General features: G+C 44.0%; 1 protein-coding gene across 2 annotated transcripts in view; it reads right to left on the reverse strand.

The window, feature by feature from the left end:
* LOC137341120 (glucocorticoid-induced transcript 1 protein-like) overlaps positions 1-27,832 on the reverse strand; it is a 240,240-nt gene that overhangs the window by 122,074 nt on the left and 90,334 nt on the right. For both annotated transcript variants that reach the window (XM_068004073.1, XM_068004064.1), the window contains exon 3: positions 5,031-5,120. In XM_068004073.1, the coding sequence (XP_067860174.1) occupies positions 5,031-5,120 (90 nt within the window). The remainder of the gene's footprint in view (positions 1-5,030; positions 5,121-27,832) is intronic.

Genomic DNA, 27,832 nt, shown 5'->3' on the forward strand with positions numbered 1-27,832 from the left:
CCAAGCGGCACAGACCTTGGCAGGAGGTGGCTGATAGTATGAATGTGAGCTCCACTGTTCAGGGGATGTGGAAACATTGTCAAAAGAAGTTCAATGACCTCACCAGGAGTGGCAAGATAGGGGACCTCACTCAACAGGCACTGCAGCAAAGCCACTAGCTAACACTCTTCCTCCTACTCATGCATTTCTTTGTCTCCAACTTCCCACGGATGCCCTTTTGGCTATCACAGTGCACTTCCCAGCACCTTCCATGTCCAGTATCATCTCTTTCATTAGGGGCCTGCACAACACAAGGCCCTGCCAACTCTTTCCACATTCCACATTTGTAATATCTACAGGTAATATTTAGGGATGTGACTAGCCACTAATGTCAACGACTCAATGCAAGCCGGTTTTTGTAGCAGGGAACACACAAGAGGGAGAGGCCAAGGACAGAAAGAGGCACTGCCGAGCTGGATTTTTTTTTCTCCCCTTTTGAGGAGCAAGTCCTCGATATAAAAGGCATATCTGTCTGCTGCAGATGGTTACACACATACTGAACAATGATGGAAATAAAAAAAACCCTTGTGGTTCATGTATGAGCCGCTCTTGTCTGCAGGAGCATATTTGGCTGTGTGGATGCTATCAATTACACACTGGACTTTAGGGAATCCCACCATTTGATTAAATCCTACAGCTCTCTTTTGTTGTTCTCTCCTGCCCATGGGGAAAAAATGATGTACATGCTTGCTCTTGCTCTTGCAAACAAGGCATCTGCCACCTGCTTTATGGAATGAAGAATTGCAGACTGGTTGATGTTATGGATGTCTTCAGTGGCAACCTGGAAAAAGCCTGAGGCAAAGAAGTTCAAGGTGACCATCTCTTTCACTGCCACTGGCGGCACCATGTCTGCCCTGAAGTTGAGCTGGAGGTCCTCCTGCAGTAAGTTGCACACAGTCTCTTGTGAATTGAATCTTCGAAAGGCATTGCACTTCAATCAGGACTAGATAGTTGTGTTCACAGCAGATATATTCTGTTGACGTTAGTGGGTATAAGGCCCTCCTCTCACAATGTTGCCTCGTTTCCCTTAGCACCCACAAGTTCTTCCTTATCCTACTCTTCGAAGTAACACAAGTACAATGGCACCCTGAAGGGAACACTCACTAAGCAATGGTGAGCAGCTGCACCTGAGAAAAAGTCCCTAACCAGCCTTCCAAATCCCCTGGTCCCACACTGCTGCTCAAAATAATGTAACTGCGACCTTGCATTAATATCACAAAGAAGTGCGGCCAAAACAATTTCTTCTGCCTGTCCCTTTAAAGGCTTTGCACCTATGGCATAGCCTAGCAAACGGTAACATAGAGCACTTCTGGATGTTAAAATTTTCTTCTTTCCAATCAACATATTTTGACACCACTTTCTAGTCATTTTAACTGTCTCTTTCAGATGGCTTCTACCGCTCCCGCCCATCCTGCCCCTGCAAACACTTGCATGCCTTCACCCAGCATAGTAAGTCAACAGAACGCGCCAGAAACGGCCATAAAGAGGACGTTCCAATGAGGAAAATTAGCCCCTTTATGTCTGGGGTGGTGGTGTTTTTAAAAAAAAACAAAATTGCATTTCAACACTGGTTACATACAAGAGCATTACAAAAAGCACAGGGTAAAATTTTAGCTCACTGCATGATGCACTTCCAAAGTAGAGCTACACCATGAAAACAAACAAGCAATAAATTTGAATCTATTCCAAATTCTGACACCTCCATGCGTTCTATGCATTAAATGAATTGCAAGATCAGATCATTTTAAAAACAGGTATAATGTCAATAAACAGTTGGGACGTGCTTACAAACTGCAAAACTTCAGAAATTAGGATAACATCATGCCATAAGAGCAAAGCTCAAGAGGCGGGAACAATCTGAGCCCCAAGTGTGTTATAGCCTAGAATAAACTCCCACACATCAGTCAGAACAGAGAGTTTGTTATAGCTTACTTATCAGAGCTTTCCCATTGGGAGCTTTAACAGAATCATATCTTCCATCACCACCACTAATCAGCACTATTGAAGCCATTGAGGGTTTTTCCTACGCAGTTCTGCATCACATTAACAAGGAGGCAGCATTAAAACATTGAACCATGAGTATAATAAGAACCAAAGAGTTTTATTTGAGAGTTTTCCAGTTGACGCTAGCTTAACATTCATATTTATGTGAACAGCTATCCCTACTCTTTGCATCTTTACATGACGTAGCTGCAACTCAGCTCCTTCAAAAGAATCCAATTGAAGCAGCAATGTGGAACACCATGACACAGCTTCCTAGTTAACTGTATTGCTGAAGAAAAGCACATCCATAGACCAAGTGCAGCCCAACCATGGAGGTGGAAGTGGAGGGAGATGAAGTCTCTTCCTGGTATAGAGCAGCAGTGGCAATGCCTTGGGGGAGGTCCCCTTCTGTCTTCAGGGAAGAAGCATGAAGCATAGTGCAAGATGCATGATCCAGCAAAGAAAGGGACAAAGCAGTGTAGGCATCCAATATAATACGTTTTTCTTTAAGATACAACATTTTGTTTGCAGTTTTTAAAAAAAAACTTCTCATGCTTACAAACATCTCTTTTTCCCTCACCATGATTTTCTCAAGATTCCTCAAAAACATAACGGGTTCCATAGGTCAAACAAGCCATTCCTCTCAACATACAAAAATGATGGGCAGGAAAATACCAGCTGGTCCTTCAAGCCTGTCCCACACTCATGATGGCTGCAGCATCATGACTAAATACTTCATACCTGCCCCCACCCTCGCAGCCTTGTAATCTCCTGGGAGAGACAATAAAGGGAAAAAGAAACAGTCTGGAAAATTCCTCTCCAACCCCCTCAGGTGATCGAAATCAGTTCAGGAGATCACAGTGATCATACGTACGTTATCCGTTAATCCACTTACATTCTATATGATGCGATGTCTTGATCCAGTCAAGAACACGGTCCAGCTCCCTCTTGAAGGCCTACAGTCAGCACCCACCACACCAGCCGGAAATGTATTCCAGCGGCTCACTACTCTCTGGGAAAAGAAGAATCTCTTAACATCTAGCCTATTCCTACTTTTATGTAGTTTAAATTCCTCCCCAATCTGTCAAACTGAAATAATCTCTCAATAGGCAGGCAATCCAGCCCTTTCATTATTTTATATACCTCTATCAGATTGACTCTATGTTTACACTGCTCTTGTGTAAATAGACCCAGCTCTTTAAGCCTTTCTGAGTAACTAAGGATCTTTAAGCTAGGAATCATTCTCATAGCTCTTTTCCAAGGCCACTATATCGCCCATCACGTCAGGGGTCCAAAACTAGGCGCAGCACTCCAGATTCGGTCTAACCAACTTGTATTATGACAGAATAATGCCCCTTGATTTGTACTGAATGGTTCTATTAATACAACTGTTTGCTTTGGCTACAGCTTCCCTGCATTGGTCATGAACCTTCAGTGATCTGTGCACAATAACACCCAGATCCCTTTCTCTCTCAACAGCTTTCAGTATCGTTCCCTGTAAATGATAAGTGTATTCTGGTCCTGCCTACATGCATGACACTATATTTATCTAGGGTAATTGCTATCTGCCATTGTTTAGCCCATTCCCCTAGTGCATCTAAGTCTTTTTGCAGAAGATTGTAGTCCTCTACTGTCTTAACTCTTGCACAAATTTTAATATCATCTGCAAACTTACTGACCATAACCCCAACACCAGTGTCCAGGTAATTAATAAAAAGTGAATAGTTGTGGGCCTAACACCGATCCCTGGGGAACAGCACTAGTAACCTGCCTCCGGGCTGATCCACAACCACTGACTGCAATTTTTTAGCTCTGGATTGGAGCAAATTCCTAATCCAGCGAATCAAATTCCCACTGAAACTACAAGATTCAATCTTGTGAAGCAGCCTAATGTGAGGTACCTTATCAAATGCTTTCTGGAAATCCTGGCAAACAATGTCAACTGGATTATCATTAACTACTAACCTAGTACTCAATCAAGATTGTAAGACATAATCTTGTTTTCTGAAAGCCTGTTGTATATCTCTAATGGCCTCTTCTCTTTCCCAGTGATCATAAAGGGCATCTCTTAAGATCCCTTCAAGCAACTTCCCAATGATGGATGTGAGGCTGATGGGCCTATAGTTCCCTGGCTCTGATTTGTCCCCTTTCTTGAAAATCTGAACTACATGAGCTATCTTCCAATATAAGGAACTGCTCCTGACTCTATTGAGCTAGTGAAGATACGGGCAAGGGGCTCACAGAGCACCTGTCCCATCTCTTTAATCACCTTTGAGTGAATATCATCTGGGCCTGAAGCCCTATCTATTTTGAGATTTCCTATTCTATCCAACAGTCCATTGACAATGTGCCTTCGCAGGAACTCAACATTTTTAACTTCAAAAGTGGTAAATAACAAGAAACTAAAAGTTCTGAAGTTTCTTCTTGATCCTCAAAGGTAACCCAGCAAAACTCCATTATCTCAATCTTACATTGCAAACTGTATCATTCCACCTTCGCTAGCACCATATTCCTTAAAAATATTACATCATTTCTATCCTTAGTTATCTTTATAATCTTCAATCCTATTTTTAACCAGATATTAACCAAACTCCCACATCCCATGAACGAATTTTTAAAAATGCCCCAAAGCCAAATAGCCTGGCCACATTCTTTGTCCAAACTCACATACAAATTAATTAATTTTACAGAGCAACTATGTAAGAATGCAAAGAATACAAAAACTGTCACATCAACTAAACATCACAGGAAACCAACTATGGAATAGATCGCAACTGCCACTGCGTTTTCAGTTTCACAGAAATCAGTTTCCAGAACATGAAAAGAACTGTGATTAACGGCAATGGATCGAGAAACTGACTTATTATCTATATTTATAGCATTTTGGGCCTACTTCAGAGTCTACAGAAAACTTTAAAAATGTATTTTTTTAAAAAACATCCAACTGTGACGACTCACTATCTGGTTATTAATTTAATGCCAGTTTTTTTGGACTGCTTGCTCATTACCTCTTTCAGCTGATCAGCACTTCCCCATGAAGCAGAGCGCTGATGTGTGCTTTTCTTTTCTGTTCCTTCATCTGACCAAAAACTGGGTGTCTGAAAAGTGAGAACAACAAAGCCATATTTTAAAAGAAGTTCAGCTAAAAAGCTTTTTACCAACAGCTGGACTGGCCCCATCACCACTAAGAATTCATATAGGTAGCGGAAGGAATACATCTGAATGATTTCTGAAAAAGTAACAACTTCAGGTAATTTTTTTGTTCTCATTTCCTGAACAATATTTAGGATTATATTATCCCGAATTACAGTTACTAGTCTCTCCTAAAATCTTGGTTACTTATACCTTATCCTGTCAACTTAGTGACACCCCTCTCCAACCCTGCCATTCTAAAGCAGCCAAACTGAAGGGTACTGATCAGTTCAGCGAACATGGAGTTTAAAGATTGTGATACTTTTAAAAACATGGTGGGATCAACATACAAAACATTAATCAAAAACAGAAAAGAACTGGCAACCCAGGAAAGTCAGGAATGATTGGGAGGGGGAAACAGTAGCACACCCAGCACCCAACTTGTGTTTTTTTTGTTGTCTCCTTTATAAAACCAATAATGGACAAATAGAGCTATTTCCTGGTTTGTGTTTTGTCTTCAAATGGAGCTCATAGTCACTCTCTGATACTCAACACAAGAGGATACAGGCTGCTGTCAGCCAGCCTTTGAAGTGCCTGAGCTTTAAAAAAAATTCCTTGATGCTTAACTTACAGGGGGAAGAGAGTGGGAAGCCGTTTTCTAGAAGGAAAAGTGAGGTATTCAAGTCTCCAGAAGGAAATGCTAGGTTAAAAAATGTAATGTCCAAGTCAATTATACAAATATGAATCCAAAGTCTAAATTAAATTTGAATGCCTAAACCAAGTCATGTTACAAAGCTCATTTATAAGATCCAGTGGGGAAATAAATGCAAGAGTACACCCTCTTTCACCACCATTCTGTTGCAATTTGTCTTGTAAAATAAAACAAAGCCAACTGTGGAATAGAAATGGAAAGTTCAATTTCCACAAAATTGTGCTGAAAACACAAGCTAGATTCGAAGTACACCTTCTCTCAAAATAGTGTTACAAACACCAATAGACTGCGATTAGGTGTATTTTGTTTTGCATAAGGACTCAATGTTCTAAGTGAAAGCTGTGTTCTATTTACTCAAAGTAGCTACTTACTCAATATCATGTACAGAAATAAAACACAAATCTATGTAAACACTGTGTCAAATGTGTCTGCACAAAATAGTACGAACAAGGCGTGCCAGGGTTAGTTACAGTGTATGCAAAGTACCAGAGTCTGGAGGTCAGATAGAGTACGACCACGCAGACACAGAGTTAGAGAGACAGAGGGAGAAAGGGGAAAGAAAGGAGATAGAGAGGGGAGAGAGAAAAAAAGGGGGGAAGAGAGAGAGAGAGGAGCAAGTGAGAAAGAGGAGAGAGAAAGGAGCAAGAGGCAGAAGAGAGAAAGAAACGAGAGAACAAGAGATAAGGAAATCTCTGAGCACTATCACTCGCCTGCTACCTATAGAATTTTCTTTCATGCTGAGTCGTCCACTATTCAAACACTTCATTTTCCACAATCCTTCCACATCACTTGGGAGTGTGGGACAAAAATCAGCTATTTGCTGACAGAGACAAATAACAGGAAAATGTGGCCCACAATGAGACTACTGTAAAGACAATTTTACCTCAATCGGGTCTTAAGAGAGCAACACTCAAAGACCTGCATCCTCCAAGTGCTATTCTCCCCAATTTATGTTGTGATCTGCTGCACCTGTTCCTGCAGGGCCTATTGGAAGTTGGCTCATAAGGTGGATATTTGCTTTTCTCAATATGTTGACTGCACATGCAAAATTATACAATAAGATAAATAGGCAGCCCATCACCTAACCTGAAATAGGGAATATGGTTCATCACACAAAATGTCGAATTACTAGAAAGGCAGATACACTACTGAAGAGAAGTGGAGGAAGGCTACCAAGGCTGGTAACCAATGCAAAGTGAAAATCTGCTACCTTCTGACAGGGCAGGAAGGAAAAGAGAAAATTACCCTGGCGCGCTCTCGTGCAGTGCCCGATTTGAAGCAGCTCTGGTAGGGGTTTGGGAACAGCTAACCCACAGCTACTGTTGATGCGTGGAACGGTAAGACTACAGGAGAAAACAAAAATTTCACCATGCTATTTTAAAAGAAGTTAGAGTGGCATAGTGACAATGTACAAGATCCTAGAACAGTAGAATGTGGATGCACACACAGCAACTTACTGTCTTCAGCCATGTTAAAAGAGTGCTGTGAGTGGACACAAGGAAGTAGGGAAAGGCACCTCCATACAGGGATGGAAGTGGGAAAGAGAGTCACACCAGGCTACACTCTCTAATCCTATTCAATAATTCAGAACAACACTGGAAGAATCTTGGAAATAAGGTGCATGCCCTCTTTCTGAGCTAAGTCATGGTGCATGGTGTGGGAGCCTTCCCTAATGAACATGAGTTTATAAAATGGTTCTTCTTCAAACTGGAGCCGAGACAACACTACATGTTTTTTTTTAATTTAAAAGCATTATACATTTTAGCAAAAAGTATTATATATTTAACATAATCTTATTATAACCTCATTCCTTTTACTCAATCTCCTGATGTACCCAGTCCTTCTACCCTGTCTCTGGGTTGGCCAGTCATGTCACTCACTGCAGAAATTTAGCTTCCTGCTATGCTTTCTTAACACACAGAAACTACAGTATAGTAAGAAACTACCAGGTCATGTCAGTGACACACATGTATTGAAGCTGTCCCATCTCCCCGTCACCACCATCACCTTGCACTACCACAATAACCATCATGTTAAAATTTTCCTCCAGTGAACTCCTTCCCAAATAATGGCCAGGTCAGCTAGGCCAGCAATACAGCACATGCACAAAACAGTAGACCTTTTGAATTACCAGACCCAATTTGACCTTACAGGAGCGAAAATGAGAACAGTGAATGTGCTAACAAAGCAAATGATGCATTCTGACAGAATTCCATACAATGCACATGGCTTCTGCGTGCAAATCCCTACACATATACCCCAAACTGAACTGGGGCCGGATTAGAGATGATGTTCCCTTTTGATACACGTGCAATTTAACCATATAGTATTCAAATGTGGCCAATAGAGCAACTCAGACAATGAAACACTGGACTGCAGGACTCTGTTACAGCGGATTATTTTAACTGGAAGGAGTAGGAAACAAAACTGTTCTCTCCCAACTAGTTAATTTACTAACGTTAAAGCTTAAGGGGATCAAACTAGATCTGGTGTATTGGTCACACTAATGCAAAAGCCCCTGGGGTGTCAGCCTTCTATTAGACGGACAGCTAGCAAAACTGGGATTGTGCTGGTGTACAAGTTATAACCCTAGGTTTTCAAGTGATGGAAACCTGCAACAAATATATTGGATTATATTGCAATTCAGAGGCAACATGTTAATGAGCTCAACATGTGCCCATTCACATATGGTCTACACATGAAAAGGCTGGTTATGAATTAAGCCCCTGTATGGCCAACATTTATAGGTCTGGCCCATAAATTTTTTTTGCAGGCATTCCATACTTCCAGACATTGGTCTTGTCTAGATTAAGCCCTGTAATTTACCTATTTGCCTTAATTACATAGAATGTACAGCACAGAAACAGGCCATTCGGCCCAAATGGTGCATGCCGGTGTTTATGCTCTGCACGAGCCTCATCCCTCTCTACTTCATCTAACCCTATCAGCATATCCGTCTATTCCTGTCTCCCTCATGTATTTTCCAGCTTCCCCTTAAATGCATCTATGCTATTCACCTCAACTACTCCTTGTGGTAGCGAATTCCACATTCCCACCACTCTGGGTAAAGATGTTTCTCCTGAATTCCCTATTGGATTTATTAGTGACTACCTTGTATTTATGGCCCCTAGTTTTGGTCTCCCCCGCAAGTGGAAACATTTTCTCCACATCTATCGATCAAACCCTCAGACTTCGCCTTTCTAGAGAAAAGAGCCCCAGCCTGTTCAAACTTTCTTGATAGGTATAACCTTTCAGTTTTGGTATCATCCTTGTGAATCTTTTTTGCACCTTCTCCAGCACCTCGATATTCTTTTTATAATATGGAGACCAGAAATGTGCACAGTGCTCCAAGTGTGGTCTTACCAAGTTTAACATAACTTCCCTGCTTTTCAATTTTATCCCTCTAGAAATGAAGCCCAGTGTTTTGTTTGCTTCTTTTATGGCCCTATTACCTGTGTTGCTAATTTTAGTAATTTGTGTACCCGTACCCCCAGATTCCTCTGCTTCTCTACCCCATTCAGACTCTTACTTTCTAGGGAGTGTGTGGCCCCCTTATTCTTCCTACCAAAATTCATCCTACCTACCTCACACTTATCTATATTGAAATTCATTTGCTAATTACACGTCTATTTTGCAAGTTTATTAATGTCTTCTTAATATCTTAATGTATCCATCCATGGGCAAACAATACAAAGTCCAATGTAGGTATTTATTATTCACAGAAGGTTTATTTTAAATGAATTCTCCGCATTCAATGTTGTAATTTGAACAGGTCTTAACAACAATATTAAATCGCCCCAGTCCCCCATATTTTTAGTTACTATCAAATATTATGTTCAAGATTTAGGATGCATCCAGCCATTTTAAAAAGCTCACATAAAACTGGACGGACCCATCTCCACCACAATGTTGTGCATGATAATCCCACTAAACTGACAGACATTGGGCGTGCACATCCCCACCCTGAGGCTGTTTCCCCTCCATTTGTATGTAGTGAATCCTAAGGATGTGTCTTCCAAATCCCTAGACGGAAGGGGGGGGGGGGGGGGGGGGGGGGGGGAGTCTTTCAATCCCAGGTAAATCATGCTTACCTCCCCACTAGATTTCAAGGAGTATGCACCCATTAGCAGGGAGACAGCCTCGGGTCGGGAATGTATATCCGATGCCTGGCAATCAACGAATTTCACTTTGACTGAAGGAGAGCATGATATGCAAGTCAAAACATCAACTGTTCTTATCCTTTAATTAAAACAAAGTTTCTCCATATCCTTATGTATCCACTCTAAATTCATTAAGGAGTTTTGCTATTTTGATTAGCATACTGCAGAAGTACATTACAGATTCTAATAATACAAATCCAAATTAACATACCTGAATGCTAGAGCTGCAGTACAGAAGGATGGATTAATTGCACAAACATTACAACAGGAATTGCAAAAGCTGTGACAAAATTTGTATTAAACATTTTATTGTGGATAATCCATCTTACCAAATGTTTATACACTTACAGGAACCAGAAAGATATTATACTATTAAAAAATAGGTCCTCTCGGCCTCCTCCTGAGATGTCCACCATCACAGGTGCCAGTCTTTAGCCAATTCGATTCATTCCATGTGATATCAAGAAACGGTTGTGTGTGCTGGACAAAACAAAGGCTATGAGCCTCGACAACATCCTGGCTGTAGTGCTGAAGGCTTGTGTTCCAGAACTAGAAAAGGCTATGCACCCCTAACTAAGCTGTTCCATTACAGCTACAATATTGGCATCTACCCAACAATGTGGAAAATTGCCCAATTGTAAACAATTTTACAACACCAAGTTATAGTCCAGCAATTTTATTTTAAATTCACAAGCTTTCGGAGATTTTCTCCTTCCTCAGGCAAATGTTTCAAGATCTCCTTGAAGCCTACGCATTTATACATATTGAACAATAATACATGGTGTTTACAGACTGCCCCTGCAACTTTGCCCAGGTAGTGTCCACAAAAAGCAGGACAAATCCAACCCAGCCAACTATCACCCTATCAACCTACTCCCAATCATCAGCAAAATGATGGAAGGAATCGCCAACAGTGCTATCAAGCAGCACTTAATCGCCTATAACGTGCTCACCGATGCTCAGTTTGGGTTCCACCAGAACCACGCAACTCCAGACCTCATTACAGCCTTGGTCCAAACATGCACAAAAGAGCTGAATTCCACAGGTGAGGTGAGAGGGACTGACCTTGACGTCAAGGCAGCAATTGACCGAGTTTGGTACCAAGGAGCCCTAGTAAAACTGAAGTTAATAGAGATCAGAGGAAAAACTCTCCAGTGACTGGAGTCATACCTAGCACAAAGGAAGATGGTAGTGATTGTTGGAGGACATCACTGGAGGAGCTCCTCAGGGCAGCATCCTAGGCCCAACATTCTTCGGATGATCTTTCCTCCATCATAAGGTCAGAAGTGGGGATGTTCGCTGATGATTGCACAGTGTTCAGCTCTATTCGCAATTCCTCACATAATTAAGCAGTCCATGCCCGCATGCAGCAAGACCTGGACAACACCCGTGGATAAGTGACAAGTAAAATTTGTGCCAGGCAATGACCATCTCCAATAAAAGAGAGCATAACTTCCTCCCCTTGACATTCAATAGCATTACCATTGCCAAGTCCCCCACCATCAACATCTTGGGCGTCACCATTGAACAGAAATTCAACTGGACCAGCCATATAAATGCCGTAGCTACTACAGCAAGTCAGAGGCTGGGTATACCGAGACGAGTAGCTCACCTCCTGACCCTCCAAAGCACAAGTCAGGAGTGTGATTGAATACTCTCCACTTGCCTGGATGAGTGGAGCTGCAACAACACTCAAGAAGCTCAACAACATTCTGGACTATGCAGTCCGCTTGATTGGCAGCTCATCCACTAACCTAAACATCCACCTGTCCATCAATGGCGTAAAGTGACTGCAGTGCATACCATCTACAGGATGTACTGCAGCAACTTGCCAAGACTTCTTCGGTAGCACCTCCCAAACCGACGACCTCCACCACCCAGAAATACAAGGACAGCAAATGCATGGGAACAGCACCACCTGCAAGTTCCCCAAGTCACACTCCATCCTGACTTGGACATATATCGCCATTCCTTCATTGTTACTGGGTCAAAATCCAGAATTCCCTATCTAACAGCACTGTGGGAGAACCTTCACCACACAGATTGCAGCAGTTCAAGGTGGTCCACTACCACCATCTCAAGGGCAACTAGGGTTGGGTAATAAATGCTGGCCTTGCCAGCAACACCCATATCCCAAGATTGAATTTTTAAAATTCCTCTAGCCTGAAATGTAAATAATTATGGAATATACACCACCAATATGGCAGAGCAGATGCCCAACTCCTGCAGGCAATTCTGACATATGGTCTATAAACCAAAATCATTGCAGTCCCCTTTCAAGTGTTAAGCAAGACAAGGCAAACCGCAGTATAAAGCATTTCATGTTTAAATAGGCAATACCCTTTATGTAATCTGCAGACTATTCATAAAAACTATTCAAAAGACCAGCCAAGTATATGCCAAGCTTTAAAAGAAAAGTGTTCTTTTAAATAAACATTGTTGCATTTCTTGCGATCCAGGAAATAAAGACTGCAGCCACTAACTGTGGCACTTTTCATTTCTACCGACTTAATTTAATAGAAAACTGTGTGGAATTTTGCATGGCAGCTGTAGAATGTTAACAAGGATATGTGTAGATTTTTATCTTTAATAGTTTAGATGTGCAGCCTGTGCGAGCCAGGGAAGGGAATACTATCTCTTTAAACACAGTACATGAAAATACCACACTATCAATCCATGCATTGTATTCATAAAGCGGGCTAAAGCTGACCTCTGGCTGCCTTTTTCAGGAAGGGTGGTCACTACCAGTAAAATCAAAATCTAACAATACACAAAACTCAGAGAGAAAACACAGTTAGACTAAAAAACACTTTGGAGGCAAAAAGTGACCAAGCAAAAAAGAAGTTAGGAGACTGTCTGATTCATGAAGTTACACTAGAAATTCTTGCTTGGCTTAGGCCAAAACAAACAGTCAGATTTGCAGATGAGCAAACATTAAAAGCACAAAACGCACAGTATCTTATACAAGTAGCACGGGAGCAGAGGGATGTAGGTGTCCATGTAATCAAATCACTAAAAGCTAGTGCACGGTTATAAAAAGTAACCAAAAAGGCTAATGGAATGTTGGCCTTTATCTCAAGCGGGTTAGAGTACAAAAGTCAGGAAGTGATGCTTCAGTTGTAGAGAGCCTTGGTCAGACCCCATCATGAATACTACATTCAGTTTGGGCACCGAACCTCAGGAAGGCTATATTGGACTCGCAGGTTCACCAGAGCCGTAATAGTGAGGTAATCCTGCCACTTTATAAATCAATAATGCAACCGCAATTAGAATACTGTGTACAGTTCTGGTCACCATAGTACAAAAAGGACATTATACTTATTGAAAGGATGCAGAAGAGGGCAACCAGAACGGTTGAAGGGATGGAGGGGAGGGATTGGAGTGATTACTTAAATTTTCATTAACTCAGGATCTCACATAGTATATGTCATCTTCTCCCCAAACGGTACTTACTTGCATGCAGAACTGCTAAAACCCCTTCCTCCTCTTTTAACAAGGTGATACCATTAGATCTCTTACATCAGCTGTCCGGTGCCACCTGGGAGACATCCCTCCACTGCGAGCTTTCAGCCAATTTACTCAATCTTGCTGCAAGAGAAAGTTACTCCCAATGCCTGTGAGATGCAAAGGACCAGAGTGGGTATCCCCAACATTAAGGAGCTCACCCACTAGGAGCAGGAGGCCATGGAGCAACTGAGATGGCACTCTGCTCTACTCATGGGAGATGACAACATTGGCGGTACAGTGCCAGAGTCAGATAGTGAGTACACATCTACACATCCACTGTAGCGTCCCGAAGAAGCAGCACCGCTTCCACACCTTTTTTGCTTCTTTAATCGCAACAGGGCTGTGTTCACCATTTAGTTGCTTACCCTCCTTTTCTGCGAATCCATCACAGCTATTAGAGTGTGGGGAGAGCAAGAGGAGGATTAGTAGAAGGAGGATGAGCATGCAAGAAGGGAAATCATCTTTGAGAACTACGAGAATGACAAAGCAAAGGTGGATGATGACAATGGAGAGGACCAAGATTCTCTCCCATATTCCTCTATCACAACCTCCTCCATCTCTTTTTTTTTTATTTATTCATGGGATGTGGGCGTCGCTGGCGAGGCCAGCATTTATTGCCCATCCCTAATTGCCCTTGAGAAGGTGGTGGTGAGCCGCCTTCTTGAACCGCTGCAGTCCGTGTGGTGAAGGTTCTCCCACAGTGCTGTTAGGAAGGGAGTTCCAGGATTTTGACCCAGCGACGATAAAGGAACGGCGATATATTTCCAAGTCGGGATGGTGTGTGACTTGGAGGGGAACGTGCAGGTGGTGTTGTTCCCATGTGCCTGCTGCTCTTGTCCTTCTAGGTGGTAGAGGTCGCGGGTTTGGGAGGTGCTGTCGAAGAAACCTTGGCGAGTTGCTGCAGTGCATCCTGTGGATGGTACACACTGCAGCCACAGTGCGCCGGTGGTGAAGGGAGTGAATGTTTAGGGTGGTGGATGGGGTGCCAATCAAGCGGGCTGCTTTGTCCTGGATGGTGTTGATCTTCTTGAGTGTTGTTGGAGCAACACTCATCCAGGCAAGTGGAGAGTATTCCATCACACTCCTGACTGGTGCCTTGTAGATGTTGGAAAGGCTTTGGGGAGTCAGGAGGTGAGTCACTCGCCGCAGAATACCCAGCCTCTGACCTGCTCTTGTAGCCACAGTATTTATATGGCTGGTCCAGTTAAGTTTCTGGTCAATGGTGACCCCCAGGATGTTGATGGTGGGGGATTCGGCGATGGCAATGCCGTTGAATGTCATGGGGAGGTAGTTAGACTCTCTCTTGTTGGAGATGGTCATTGCCTGGCACTTGTCTGGCGCGAATGTTACTTGCCACTTATGAGCCCAAGCCTGGATGTTGCTGGTCTCACCCATGCATCACTTGCTTTCTCATTCCTACTTACCACCTCAGACACTTTCACCTGGGGAAATTAGACAGTATTAGAGAAGATGTGGCAACAGGTGACACACAGAGCACAAGGGAGCCAGAGGAGTGAGGTGTGGGTGAGGATCATACCGTAACTTAATTCCTCCAATGTGTTAGAATGCAGTGCTGTTCAAATACAAGTTAATAGCTGTGTACTTTTTAAAATCGGTACTGCTTTTAATCCTGGAATATAGATAAAGGTCAGTGTCACTAGATGAAGGGTAGCTTTTTGAACACTGTCTCAAAATAAGTCACTGAAATCCAAAGAGGAGAAAAAATAATTGATCTAAGTTAGCTATTTGAAGTAGACTGGGCCTATACTCTCCGGAGTTTAGAAGAATGAGAGGTGATCTCATTGAAACATAAAATTCTGAGGGGGCTTGACAGGGTGGATGCTGAGAGGTTGTAGACTCTAGGAGAATCAAGGAGGAAAGTGGAGTTGAAGTCGAAGATCAGCCATGATCTGATTGAATGGCAGAGCAGGCTCAAGGGTCCGTATGGCCTACTCCTGCTCCTATTTCTTATGTTCTTATGAACTCTTCTTTCAAGAAAGGCAAGGCCAACGCTGGAGAAAGCCATTATTCTATTTTCCGGAATCCTTATCTAACGCACAGCAGTCAGACAGGGCTGTTCAAATGTGGACCAAAAAAAAGTACAATAGGTGTAAACAAGAATTTTAACCAGCTTTATCTGAACTTGACTGCTTTGAAAGTTTAGCTCATATCTGATGTGAAATCTCAAATAGTCAACAAAAAACCCTGTAAATTTACTCACTTTACTCATTTTTGGTAAGACTAGTTAAGGATCATCATTTGAATGCACACATATAACACAGTCAAGAGCAGGAGCTTTATCAACATGTATTTAGATACTGTCTTTAATGTAGAAAAACATCCCAGAGGCAGCAACAAAAAATGGATGCCAAGCCAAAGCAGCAGATATTAGGAGGGGTGATCAAAAGCTTCACCAAAGAGGTGATGGAGAAAAGAGGGAGGGAGCAGAAAGAGAGAGAGAGAGAGGGAGGGAGGGAGGGAGCAGAAAGAGAGAGAGAGAGAGGGAGGGAGGGAGGGAGCAGAAAGAGAGAGAGAGAGAGGGAGGGAGGGAGGGAGCAGAAAGAGAGAGAGAGGGAGGGAGGGAGCAGAAAGAGAGAGAGAGGGAGGGAGGGAGCAGAAAGAGAGAGAGAGGGAGGGAGGGAGCAGAAAGAGAGAGAGAGGGAGGGAGGGAGCAGAAAGAGAGAGAGAGGGAGGGAGGGAGCAGAAAGAGAGAGAGAGGGAGGGAGGGAGCAGAAAGAGAGAGAGAGGGAGGGAGGGAGCAGAAAGAGAGAGAGAGGGAGGGAGGGAGCAGAAAGAGAGAGAGAGGGAGGGAGGGAGCAGAAAGAGAGAGAGAGGGAGGGAGGGAGCAGAAAGAGAGAGAGAGGGAGGGAGGGAGCAGAAAGAGAGAGAGAGGGAGGGAGGGAGCAGAAAGAGAGAGAGAGGGAGGGAGGGAGCAGAAAGAGAGAGAGAGGGAGGGAGGGAGCAGAAAGAGAGAGAGAGGGAGGGAGGGAGCAGAAAGAGAGAGAGAGGGAGGGAGGGAGCAGAAAGAGAGAGGGAGGGAGGGAGCAGAAAGAGAGAGGGAGGGAGGGAGGGAGCAGAAAGAGAGAGGGAGGGAGGGAGGGAGCAGAAAGAGAGAGGGAGGGAGGGAGGGAGCAGAAAGAGAGAGGGAGGGAGGGAGGGAGCAGAAAGAGAGAGGGAGGGAGGGAGGGAGCAGAAAGAGAGAGGGAGGGAGGGAGGGAGCAGAAAGAGAGAGGGAGGGAGGGAGGGAGCAGAAAGAGAGAGGGAGGGAGGGAGCAGAAAGAGAGAGGGAGGGAGGGAGCAGAAAGAGAGAGGGAGGGAGGGAGCAGAAAGAGAGAGGGAGGGAGGGAGCAGAAAGAGAGAGGGAGGGAGGGAGCAGAAAGAGAGAGGGAGGGAGCTAACTGGTAAAATAATTTCAGTCAAAATGTTAACATTTGTTCACATTTACTAAATTAATGGATGCTTGCTTTGAATTGTAACTAATACCGGATAAGCAGTACTCATATTACTATATGTGTATTTTTTATTTGCTCTTTGTTTGAATGAAATATTTCTATATTGCATTATTTATGGAATTGAAAACTATGGCCATTCTTTTGTACAAGAACAAAGAAAAGTGAAGAAAAGGGCAGAAAAGTGGCAAATGGAATTCAATCCACAGAAGTGTGAGGTAATGCATTTGGGGAGGGCAAACAAGGCGAGGGAGTTCACAATAAATGGGAGGATACTGAGAGGTGTAGAGGAACAAAGGGACCTTGGAGTGCATGTCCACAGATCCCTGAAGGTAGCAGGACAGGAAGATAAAGTGGTTAAAATGGCGTATGGGATACTTTCCTTTATTAGCCGAGGCATAGAATATAAGAGCAGGGAGGTTATGCTGGAACCGTATAAAACATTGGTTAGGCCACAGCTTGAGTACTGCGTACAGTTCTGGTCACCACATTACAGGAAGGATACGATTGCACTAGAGAGGGTACAGAGGAGATTTAAGAGAATGTTGCCAGGGCTGGAGAATTTTAGCTATGAGAAAAGATTGGATAGGCTGGGATTGTTTTCTTTAACAAAGGAGGCTGAGGGAAGATTTAATTGAGGTATATAAAATTATGACTGGACTAGATAGAGTGGAGAGGGAGGATCTATTTCCCTCAGCAGAGGGGTCAGTGACCAGGAAGCATAGATTTAAAGTAATTGGTAGAAGAATTAGAGGGGAGCTGAGGAGAAATTTTTTCACCCAGAGGATGGTGGCAGTCTGGAACTCACTGCCTGAAAGGGTGGTAAAGGCAGAAACCTTCTACTCATTTAAAAAGCACTTGAAGTGCCGTAACCTACAGGGCTACAGACCAAGTGCTGGAAAGTGGGATTAAGCTGGATAGCTCTTTTTCGGCCGGCACGAACACTATGGGCCGAATGGCCTCCTTCTGTGCCGTAACTTTCTATGATTCTATGAAGGAGGACTGGAATTGGCATACACCCAGGTTAGTAATTACATACCATTATTGTCATCATCTTTTCTGTTCTGATTAACTTTGTACTGACAACTTACACTCCCTGCAGTTAAAATAATTTAGTCTGAATTGGCAGCTGTTTCACTTTAAAATGAGCCACATATACATTGTACTACTGTATTACTCTGTTCTTAGTACAGTGCAGAAAAAGGCAATCAAGACCTCAGTACGAGAATGTACACAAGTTGGAGAGTATTTTTCAGTAATCGTCTTTTGAAAAGAGCCTGGTGATCTCTCAGATTCTGTTAAGAGATGCAGAAGTTTTTGGGTCCATGGCAAAAAAATTAAATGACCTGGGCTCTATTTCACATGGCAATACTTTCATCTTCAAACTGAATCAAAAAATCTCCACATCAGAAAACTGGAATCAAATGGCAAAATAAGAGATTTTAAATATAAATTAGCAGCGGTTACAAATCTATTACAAAATAACACAGATCAAATCAAATTTAAGGCACTAATTCTAACTTGTGGCCAACATCTTGAAGATCTTTCAAATCCTACATAATTTTTTAATGCCATAAATAGCCCGGCCATGAGAAGTGTCTGTCTCTAAAGGTGAGAGACAGACAATAAATCACCTACAACACCTAAAAGGTGTTGAAACAGGTGAGAGTCAATTTTACAAAATCACACTCCTAACAGGGATCCGCCTACTGGGAGCCTATATCAGGAGTTTGAACTTGCACTCCCCACGGCTTTCATGCCCAAACTCCCAATAAACACTCCCAGTGGGCGAGGCTCCCTACTGGTAGCGTGAGTTTGTAAAATCAGTCCTACACATCCTGTAACTGTCTAAAGAGTGCTGAGTATTTTAGTCCAGAAATTGGCAAATCTGGGACACGACCAGAACACTGCAGGATCCGAGGACCCATAAGAGACCATAAGAGATAGGAGCAGGAGTAGGCCATTTTATAATATCTCAATTTATATCAGTAAGGAACACCTAAGCAAAGGCCCACGTATCATAATAATCCACAGAGTAAAACAAGCTGTGTTTTGTTTGATCGCATTTTTAAAGCACTATTGTGTCTTCTTCACTGCCTTCTCCCACCCTCCCATTTCTGGTTGTCCACAACACATACCTAAGTAAGGAGGTATTCAAAGGGATTGGGAATTATGTGTGTGAAGTGTTGGAACAGAAAATCCATTCTTCTGGCACAGTGTTTTAGACCATAAATGCAATATCAATCAGAGAGAAGCATTCTTGGCTTACAATTTCTTACCAACATTTAACTAGCCACTTTCTAAGTTAAAAAGCTCCAGAGGCCTTCAGATGATTCACTTGCAGGTTTTGTTTTGAAGTAATATAATTGAACAGTTTGATACAAAAATGAAAATTACCCTTATTACTGTTAATGTGTGGAATCATCCTAAACAGCATGGCATTTATCTTAAAAGGAGATGTAAAAAGAGGGTAACTAAAAATTCTGAAAAATTGTTGATAGCTTTTTCAAGATGGATTTATAGGGAACAGACTTACATAAACATTACAGAACAAGAGGATGTTCAAAAGTGGATAGTTGAATGTTATGATTTAATGCTGGTATTATATTAAGAAAATAATAACAGTAAATGTCCCAATATTTGTTAAAGCAACAGTGGTCCTTTAAGATTCCCCCCATAATTTATTGTACTCCAGTATACTGTTTAAGTTTTTGAAGGATAAATATTTCAGTATCCTGCAAAAACCTGCAACTCCATTTTTATTAAGCTCAGGTTGAAATAGTGGCACACACTGATGTAACTTCTACTATATTCCTGACTGCATGCACTGTGTACTTGCATATACGTATGGGGACACCCACGTCCAGTTTGTGCCTCAGCTGTGAAATGATATTGACCACACGTGCACCAAATTCTATTCATTCCCTTAGATGCTGCTTCAGCTTCACTAAAGACAGTAAATCACAAGTGCCACTATTGTTTCCTTATAAGTTGATGGTTTCTGTATTTCAAACTGAAGACAAGCATTTTCATAGAGGCAGAAATCAGGATATTCATGACAACTGTAATGCCCACCAATATACACAAACGTATTGTGAAAAGTGATGGCACTTGCGAATATTATAAATAGTTTTGTTTTTGTTGGACCATCTCTAGTGCATTTGTCTTGTCCAGTTTTCATGAGCTGCAACACGACTGGGAAGAAGGAGGATGCTCATCTACCATTCTATCTGCATCCATTGCTTTCTCTTTACTCCATTCCCCCTCTGCCTCGTTCCATATTGCACACTAAAGTTCAAGGTCACTTACTAATGGTGACTTGATTTCGACCCACCTTTGTTATAACCTCATAGTTCAGGTCCTCAGTTTGAAATACAGAAACTTAGAAGGAAACAATGGTGGCACTTATGATTATTCAAGCATCAAGTTCAGATTTTTTATCGAGTTGGTTTACCCTTCAAAGATACCTTTATCTAAGGCTCAGCATTCATGGAACTAGCTAGAAATGCTGTTGGTAGCGTGTTTCATTTGCTCACTGTCCTAGACAGCCTCTTTCTAAACCTCCATCCTACCGGACTGTCCCTGCAGTACACACTGATCTCTTGATATTTAACCTTCCTCTCAGACAATGTAGCCTTAATAATACTATTTATGGTGGTCAACAAAGTTAACCTCCAGAGCTGGAACAGCAAGAAAGCCCTTGCACAAAAATGGAAGGTAGCAGTAAAAGAAATAGCAATCTGCAAACAGCTCTCTCTTCAGTGAGGATAAAAAGTAAAGAAAAGTCAGTCAAGAGTAAATCCTACCCTAGAGCTCCAACTATAGTGAAACCTGTAAATTAAGGACACCAAAGGGACTTGCATCAGGTGTCCTTTTTTTTTTGCAGGTGTCCTTATTTTCAAAATGGTCATTATATGTACAGTAAACTGGATGAGCCAAATATCCTGGGATTGGCCATATATCCTGCAGCGTTCCTTCTTTTTTTCACCCTCACCTTGGATCGTGCCTAATTCTGGAGCCCTGCCAGCAGGATGTGAGTTCAGTTCATTTTCTGTTCATTGTGTTTCTCAGTTCATTGCCATCCCAGGATCCTTTCCACTGAGGAAGGGATGTCGTGATCCTGGGATCTGCTATGCTGGCAGCCTGCACAGGGCGATGTGGCTGCTGCAGGGCCGGTGCACCTGGGAGATCCCAGCCAAATTGGGGGGGGGGAGGGGGGGAACGGGGAATTAATGTCCTGCAGACCCCTGTCTGGGACCCCCCCTCCCTCCGTATGCTGTAGCTGTTAATGTTCGCTGCTAATGTAATGGGGGTGGGTAGGGGGCTGTTAGAGCTCATCAGTACCTGATGTAACAGTGGAGTAGGGTTGGCAACTCTGGTTGGAAGCATTCCTGGAGATTTGATCATTTGATGTTATGACCACAGGATGTCAGATCACATGACTTCTACAAATGTTATTAGATTTACCTTGTAACGGTTGGGTCCCCTGTAATCTTTATTTGTGGTTTCGCACCAGCAGCTGTTGTATGAGAAGTTCCGAGAACCAGGAGGCCACCCGTGAGCAGGCGAAGAGGGGAAACCGAGGGCAGGGACAAGGGGAAACCATTTTCTCCATCTTTCCACTTGAGCCCCCAGTCTCCTCCTCTCCCCCTCAGCCCCCACTCCCCAGTCTCCCTCTGCCCCCACTCCCCAGTCTCCCTCTGCCCCCGAGCCCCCATTCCCCTGAGCACCCATTCCCCTCTCTCAAGCCCCCATTCCCCAGTCGCCCTCTCCCCCATTCCCCAGTCGCCCTCTCCCCCATTCCCCAGTCGCCCTCTCCCCCCCGAACCCCCATTCTCCAGTCTCTATCTCTCACACTGAGCCCCCATTCCCCATCTCACCTTGAATCCCCATTCTCCACTCTTCATCTCCCCCCGAGCCCCCATTCCCCCCCTCCGATTTCAGCCCACCCCCTCAATTTCAGGCCCCCCCCACCCCGTCCGTGCAATTGCAGGGCACTCCCCTCACAATTTCAGGGCCCCCTGATTCCCCACCGGCCGGCAGTTCCCGACTTTTGCGGAATGGGGAGTTCTTTACCCAGCATTCATAGCAGCAGAGAAACTGCCCTATCCTATTAAGTATTTTTGTTGTTTTTTCCAGCATCCCACAATTAAAAAAACGGTTGAACTCATCAACAGCATTATACATCCTGCTCCTGTCAACAGCACTCAATCTCCAGTGCTCTTCAACCACTTCTCAACAATTGCAAATTGGAAAAAAATCATATCTACAAATCAGACGTCTTACATCTAGCATGTATCCATCACATCACACCTGTCAAAGGCATTATATCTGAAAGGGTGACCTCAGAGGCATCACACATTAAAACGTACATCCGCATTTCAAAAATTTGTGATTTGTAGAAGAACAACTTACCTGTTAATGTACTAATTAAATATCCAGTTGACTAAGCATCAATCACAAAGTAGTAACAAACATACAATTGAAGAATGAGTAATTAGCAGAAAACTGTACACTCAAATTCCTAATTTTTTGGGAAGAAATCTACCTTTAATAACCAGCAAGTGCTACAGATCCAGTAAAATTGCTCAAATAATTTCTTCACACTACTTTCAGGTGAGCCCATATAGCTGGAGATAACATTTATTACATAAATTTAACACATAAAAGAATTATACCATTCTGAAAAAGCACGAAAATTGGTTAATGTTAGAAATGCCAACAAGAAATTTCCTCCATTGAGGCCTGTCCTTTGTGTAGAATCTGGTGCTTAAATTTGAAATTTCACCTAGGTCTGGTTGCTAAGGATTTCCAGTATGTAACCCTCAAATGTTAGGAGTCTTGTTAACACTTCAGCCACAAAGCTATTCTATATACAGTGCAATGTAAACCTTGTTCTGCTTTTAAAATCTTATTTGACCCCGAGATGAACTTCCGACTCTATATCCTCTCCATCACAAAGACCACCTACTTCCACCTCCGTAATGTCACCCGTCTCCGCCCCTGCCTCAGCTCATCTGTTGCTGAAACCCTCATCCATGCTTTTACTAACTCCAGACTCGACTATTCCAATGCTCTCCTGCTCGGCTCCCAATCTTTCACTCTCCATAAACTTCAGCTCATCCAAAACTCTGCTGCTCGTATCCTAATTTGCACGAAGTCCCAGTCACCCATCAACCCTGTGCTCGCTGACCTACATTGGCTTCTGGTCCAGCAACCCCTCGATTTTAATATTCTCATCCTCGTGTTCAAATCCTTCCATGGCCTTGCTCCTCCCTATCTCTCTAACATCCTTCAGCCCAACAACTCTCTGAGAACTCTGTGTTTCTCCAACTCTGGCCTCTTGTGGGTCCCCCACTTCCTTCGCCCCACCATTGGCAGCTGTGTCCTCAGCCATCTAGATCCTAGGTGGGTGATGTTCAAGGAGATAGGTGGTCTTATGGCAGAACATTTTCATTCGAAGAGCAATAGAATTGTGAAATACGTTATCAAGGAAGAACATTGAAACAAGTAGTACAAATACATTTAAGACACAATTAGATGAGTTTCTGGAAAGAGATGGGTTTGAGGGATATGGTAAGATGGCAGGTAAGATGGAGTTGATACCTAAAATGGTCAATTTTTGTTTCTCAAAATATTCTTAATTTTATTTTTAAATCAAAGAAAGGCAGATTTTGAAGATGGCTAATACCCATGATCCACTTACTGGAAAGAACTATGGGCTCGATGTTAACAGGGCTGCGGGTTTGCGGCGGGGGGGCTATTGGGCGCGTGGGTAACGCGCCCGGCAAAATCAGTCTGTCCCGCGTGCGATCGCAGCCTAATTGGATCCACTTACCTGGTCTTCCGGGTTCCCCACTGCTGATCTGCGCGTCGGGCGGGCTGCCCAGGCGCAGTAAGCTCAATCAGCTGGAGGAGCTCTATTCAAAGGGGCAGTCCTCCACTGACAGATGCTGCAACAAATAGAAAAAATTACAGCAAGGAGCAGCCCAGGGGGAAGGCTGCTCCCAGTTTAATGATGCCTCACTCCAGGTATCATTAGATGGGGTGAGGAGGAGGGGGAGGGCAGAGATCTTCTCCCCGGTGGATGGGAGGAAGCTGCCTGCCTCTGCCACCAGGAAGGCCTGGCTCGAGGTGGCAGAGGAGGTCACCTGCACCACCAACATATCGCCCACCTGCATACAGTGCAGGAGGTGCTGTAATGACCTAAGTAGGTCAGCCAAAGTGAGTATACTTACTCATTCCCCTACACTCCGTCTGCCACATCACCGCCCCCACCCCACATCTCCTTCTGCACTGCCAACACTACTGTCACATCACCCCTCATACCCACTCAAACCTCATCCTCATCTTACCTGCACCTACTCACCTCGCCAGTACTCACCCGCCACTACCACTCAACCCAATCCTCATACAATCTCATGGCTCTATCTCATACTCACCCTCTCATGCATCTCTTTCACAGTCAGCCTCACTCAACCTACCACTACCTGTGCTGCAGCCACAGGGCATGCATCACATATGTGCAGTAGGAAGCGTAAGGCAAACGTGTCGTGAGCATGAAGGGGATGCACAAGGGTGTTTGAGGGTTTGTCATGGTTTTTACTTATATTTAATTTCTGACCAACTCACATTACATATTACATTGGCACCACTACTGCCATGTCTTTGCGAATCTTGTCTGGTTCGTGCAATAATGCCCTTTCCTGAGGATCACAATGAAGACCCACAACTGATGCCACCCATTGTGTCACTGCAGAGTGGGTGTAGGTGTATTTGCAGGGCTCTTTTGTGCAGACGACTGAGAGACGTCGGCGATGTCCCCGGTGGCACTCTGGAAGGATGCGGAGGAGAAGTTGTTGAGGGCAGTGGTGACTTTGACAGCGACAGGTAAGAAGATGGTGCTCGGGCCAGCCGGGAGCAGCTCGGCATGAAGGAGGCTGCAGATGGCTGCAGATGTCCACGACTACATGTCGAGTGACTCTGAGCCTCCGTGTGCACTGGTGCTCAGAGAGGTCCAGGAAGCTGAGCCTCTGTCTGTGGACCCTGTGGCAAGGGTAGTGCCCCCTGCGACGCATCTCTCTCTGCGGTTGCCCTCCCTCCTGCTGTGCAGGTGGATATGTCACAGCACTCTGTTGTGGAGCTCCACGTGTCAGAGGCGGACGGCGTGGCCTGCGAGGCTGTTCGCCCTCCGAGGAGGTCATGACTGCAGCGACGGCAGCCCCCATCCGGAAGATGCACATCTGAGGGGGTCCACAAGGTGGAGGTACATGTCTCTGGACCCCGGGGTAAGTGTGCAAGTTGGTGAATTTTCTTGTCAGGAGGAGGGTGGTGGAGGCCAAACTTTGTCCCAAGTAATAGAGTGACCTCCTGCAATGAGTGAGGGTCTCCCCCCCCCCCCCCTCAACTGTCAAATGGACCTTTGCAGCTGCCACAGGCTGATAGCTGCAACACATCCATTTGAACTGGGACTGTTTCCCCCAGTATGGGAAACAGTCCCAGTTGTCTCTAAAATCCCACCCCTTCTGACATATTCCCTTAATCAGGTCTGTTAATGACCTGAAATACCTAAGTAAATACTGTTAAGTGGCACCCCGCCAGCTTTAATTGCCTGCGAGAGTCCCACATGCGGGGGCTGCGTGCGCACGTCGGCGCGTCTGTGGGGAACCCAGAAGTGGGCGGGTTGGAGCCTGGCTCCCGACCCGCTCCGGGATTCCCCGATTTTCGGAGCCCCCCGCCGCGAACGCACCCGATAGCGGGTGCTAAAATAGAGCCCTATATTTTAGTGCATATCAGACTCAATAGTCTAACCACCTCCCCTTGACATTCAACGGCATTACCATCACCGAATTCCCCAACATCAACATCCTGGGGGTCACCATTGACCAGAAACTTAACTGGACCAGCCATATAAATACTGTGGCTACAAGAGCAGGTCAGAGGCTGGGTATTCTGCGGCGAGTGACTCACCTCCTGACTTCCCAAAGCCTTTCCAACATCTACAAGGCACAAGTCAGGAGTGTGATGGAATACTCTCCACTTGCCTGGATGAATGTAGCTCCAACAACACTCAAGAAGCTCGACACCATCCAGGACAAAGCAGCCCGCTTGATTGGCACCCCATCCACCACCTTAAACATTCACTCCCTTCATCACCGGCGCACTGTGGCTGCAGTGTGCACCATCCACAGGATGCACTGCAGCAACTTGCCAAGGCTTCTTCGACAGCACCTCCCAAAACCGTGACCTCTACCACCTAGAAGGACAAAGGCAGCAGGCACACGGGAACACCACCACCTGCACGTCACACACCATCCCGATTTGGAAATATATCGCCGTTCCTTCATCGTCGCTGGGTCAAAATCCTGGAACTCCCTACCTAACAGCACTGTGGGAGAACCTTCACCACACGGACTGCAGCGGTTCAAGAAGGCGGCTCACCACCACCTTCTCAAGGGCAATTAGGGATGGGCAATAAATGCTGGCCTTGCCAGCGACGCCCACATCCCATGAACGAATAAAAGAAAATAGACAAATAACAAAATAGAAGCTCTTCCAGTTTACAAAAAAAAATGTCTCATGGCCAATCCGAACCTTCGGCGTAGCAGTTGTTAAGACTTTGAGTAGAAATGAATACCCAGTACTCAAAGATATTGCAATTTCGGGTTTGCCTTGGATATTCTCTCGGCTTCAGTGTCACTGATCACTCCTGTAAGCAGACCCCACATGTCCTCTGATTAGGGGTTTAACGTTAATCCCAAATATCCAGTTACATGATAGTGTGGCTGGGGCTCCTAACAATGAAACACCTTATTATTTAACCTGGATACTGTAATCTCGCACGTACCTTAATCTACATTTTTTCTACCTTTTGAAAGTTGGACTGATAAACACTTAACAACAACTTGCATTTATATAGCGCCTTTAATATAGTAAAACATCCCAAGGCACTTCACAGGAGCATAATCAGACAAAAACTGACACTGAGCTAAAGAAGGAGACATTAGGACAGGTAACCAAAAGCTTGGTAAAAGAGTTAGGTTTTAAAGAATGTCTTAAAAGGACGAGAACAAGGTGGTGAGGTTTAGGGAGGGAATTCCAGAGCTTAGGGCCAAGACAGCTGAAGGCAAAGCCGCCAATGGTGGGGCGAAGGAAGACAGGGCACACAAGTGGCCAGAATTGGAGGAACGCAGAGATCTCAAAGGGTTACAGGGCTGGAGGAGGTCAAAGAAATTGGGAGGGGGGAGACCATGGAAGGATTTGAACACAATGAGAATTTTAAATTTGAGTGAAATTTAATTATAAAACTATCGTGAGATGAAGTCAATTGTAAACCAACAAACTGGTTTATTTTACATGTAATATTTGAATCAACAAAAAAAGCTTACAATGCATTTTAATCTATTTCATAACACAAAGTATGCTGCACGACCAGTTAGCAGGCTAAATTAACTTTATAGACTAGCAAAATCCCTGAAGCTAGTCAGCTCTAGCTTTCCACTCCAAATTTCTGCAGATTGTCTTTTGTATTGCTGTTAGACAGAAAACCAGAGACTTAACCTCTGACCCGCTCCCAGCTATTTATGCCCAGGGATTGGCCAGTCAATGTGCCAAACAACCTGCCACCACTCTCCTAAGTGTGGGCTGCCAGCAGTTACTCCCCACACTGGACTCAAATGATTGAAGCTATTCCAACATAGGTGAATGTCACTAGAATGTCTCACTGAACCCCACTGTCTTGAACTGATATGATATGCAAGAAATAGCATTTCTCCAGCCACTTTACCTGGATCTAATTCCAGAATCCTGTGTGTTCTGTGGATTTAACCCCTTGTGAGCTGAATTTCACT

This window comes from Heptranchias perlo, chromosome 2 (assembly GCF_035084215.1).
Source record: "Heptranchias perlo isolate sHepPer1 chromosome 2, sHepPer1.hap1, whole genome shotgun sequence".
Lineage (NCBI taxonomy): Eukaryota > Metazoa > Chordata > Chondrichthyes > Hexanchiformes > Hexanchidae > Heptranchias > Heptranchias perlo.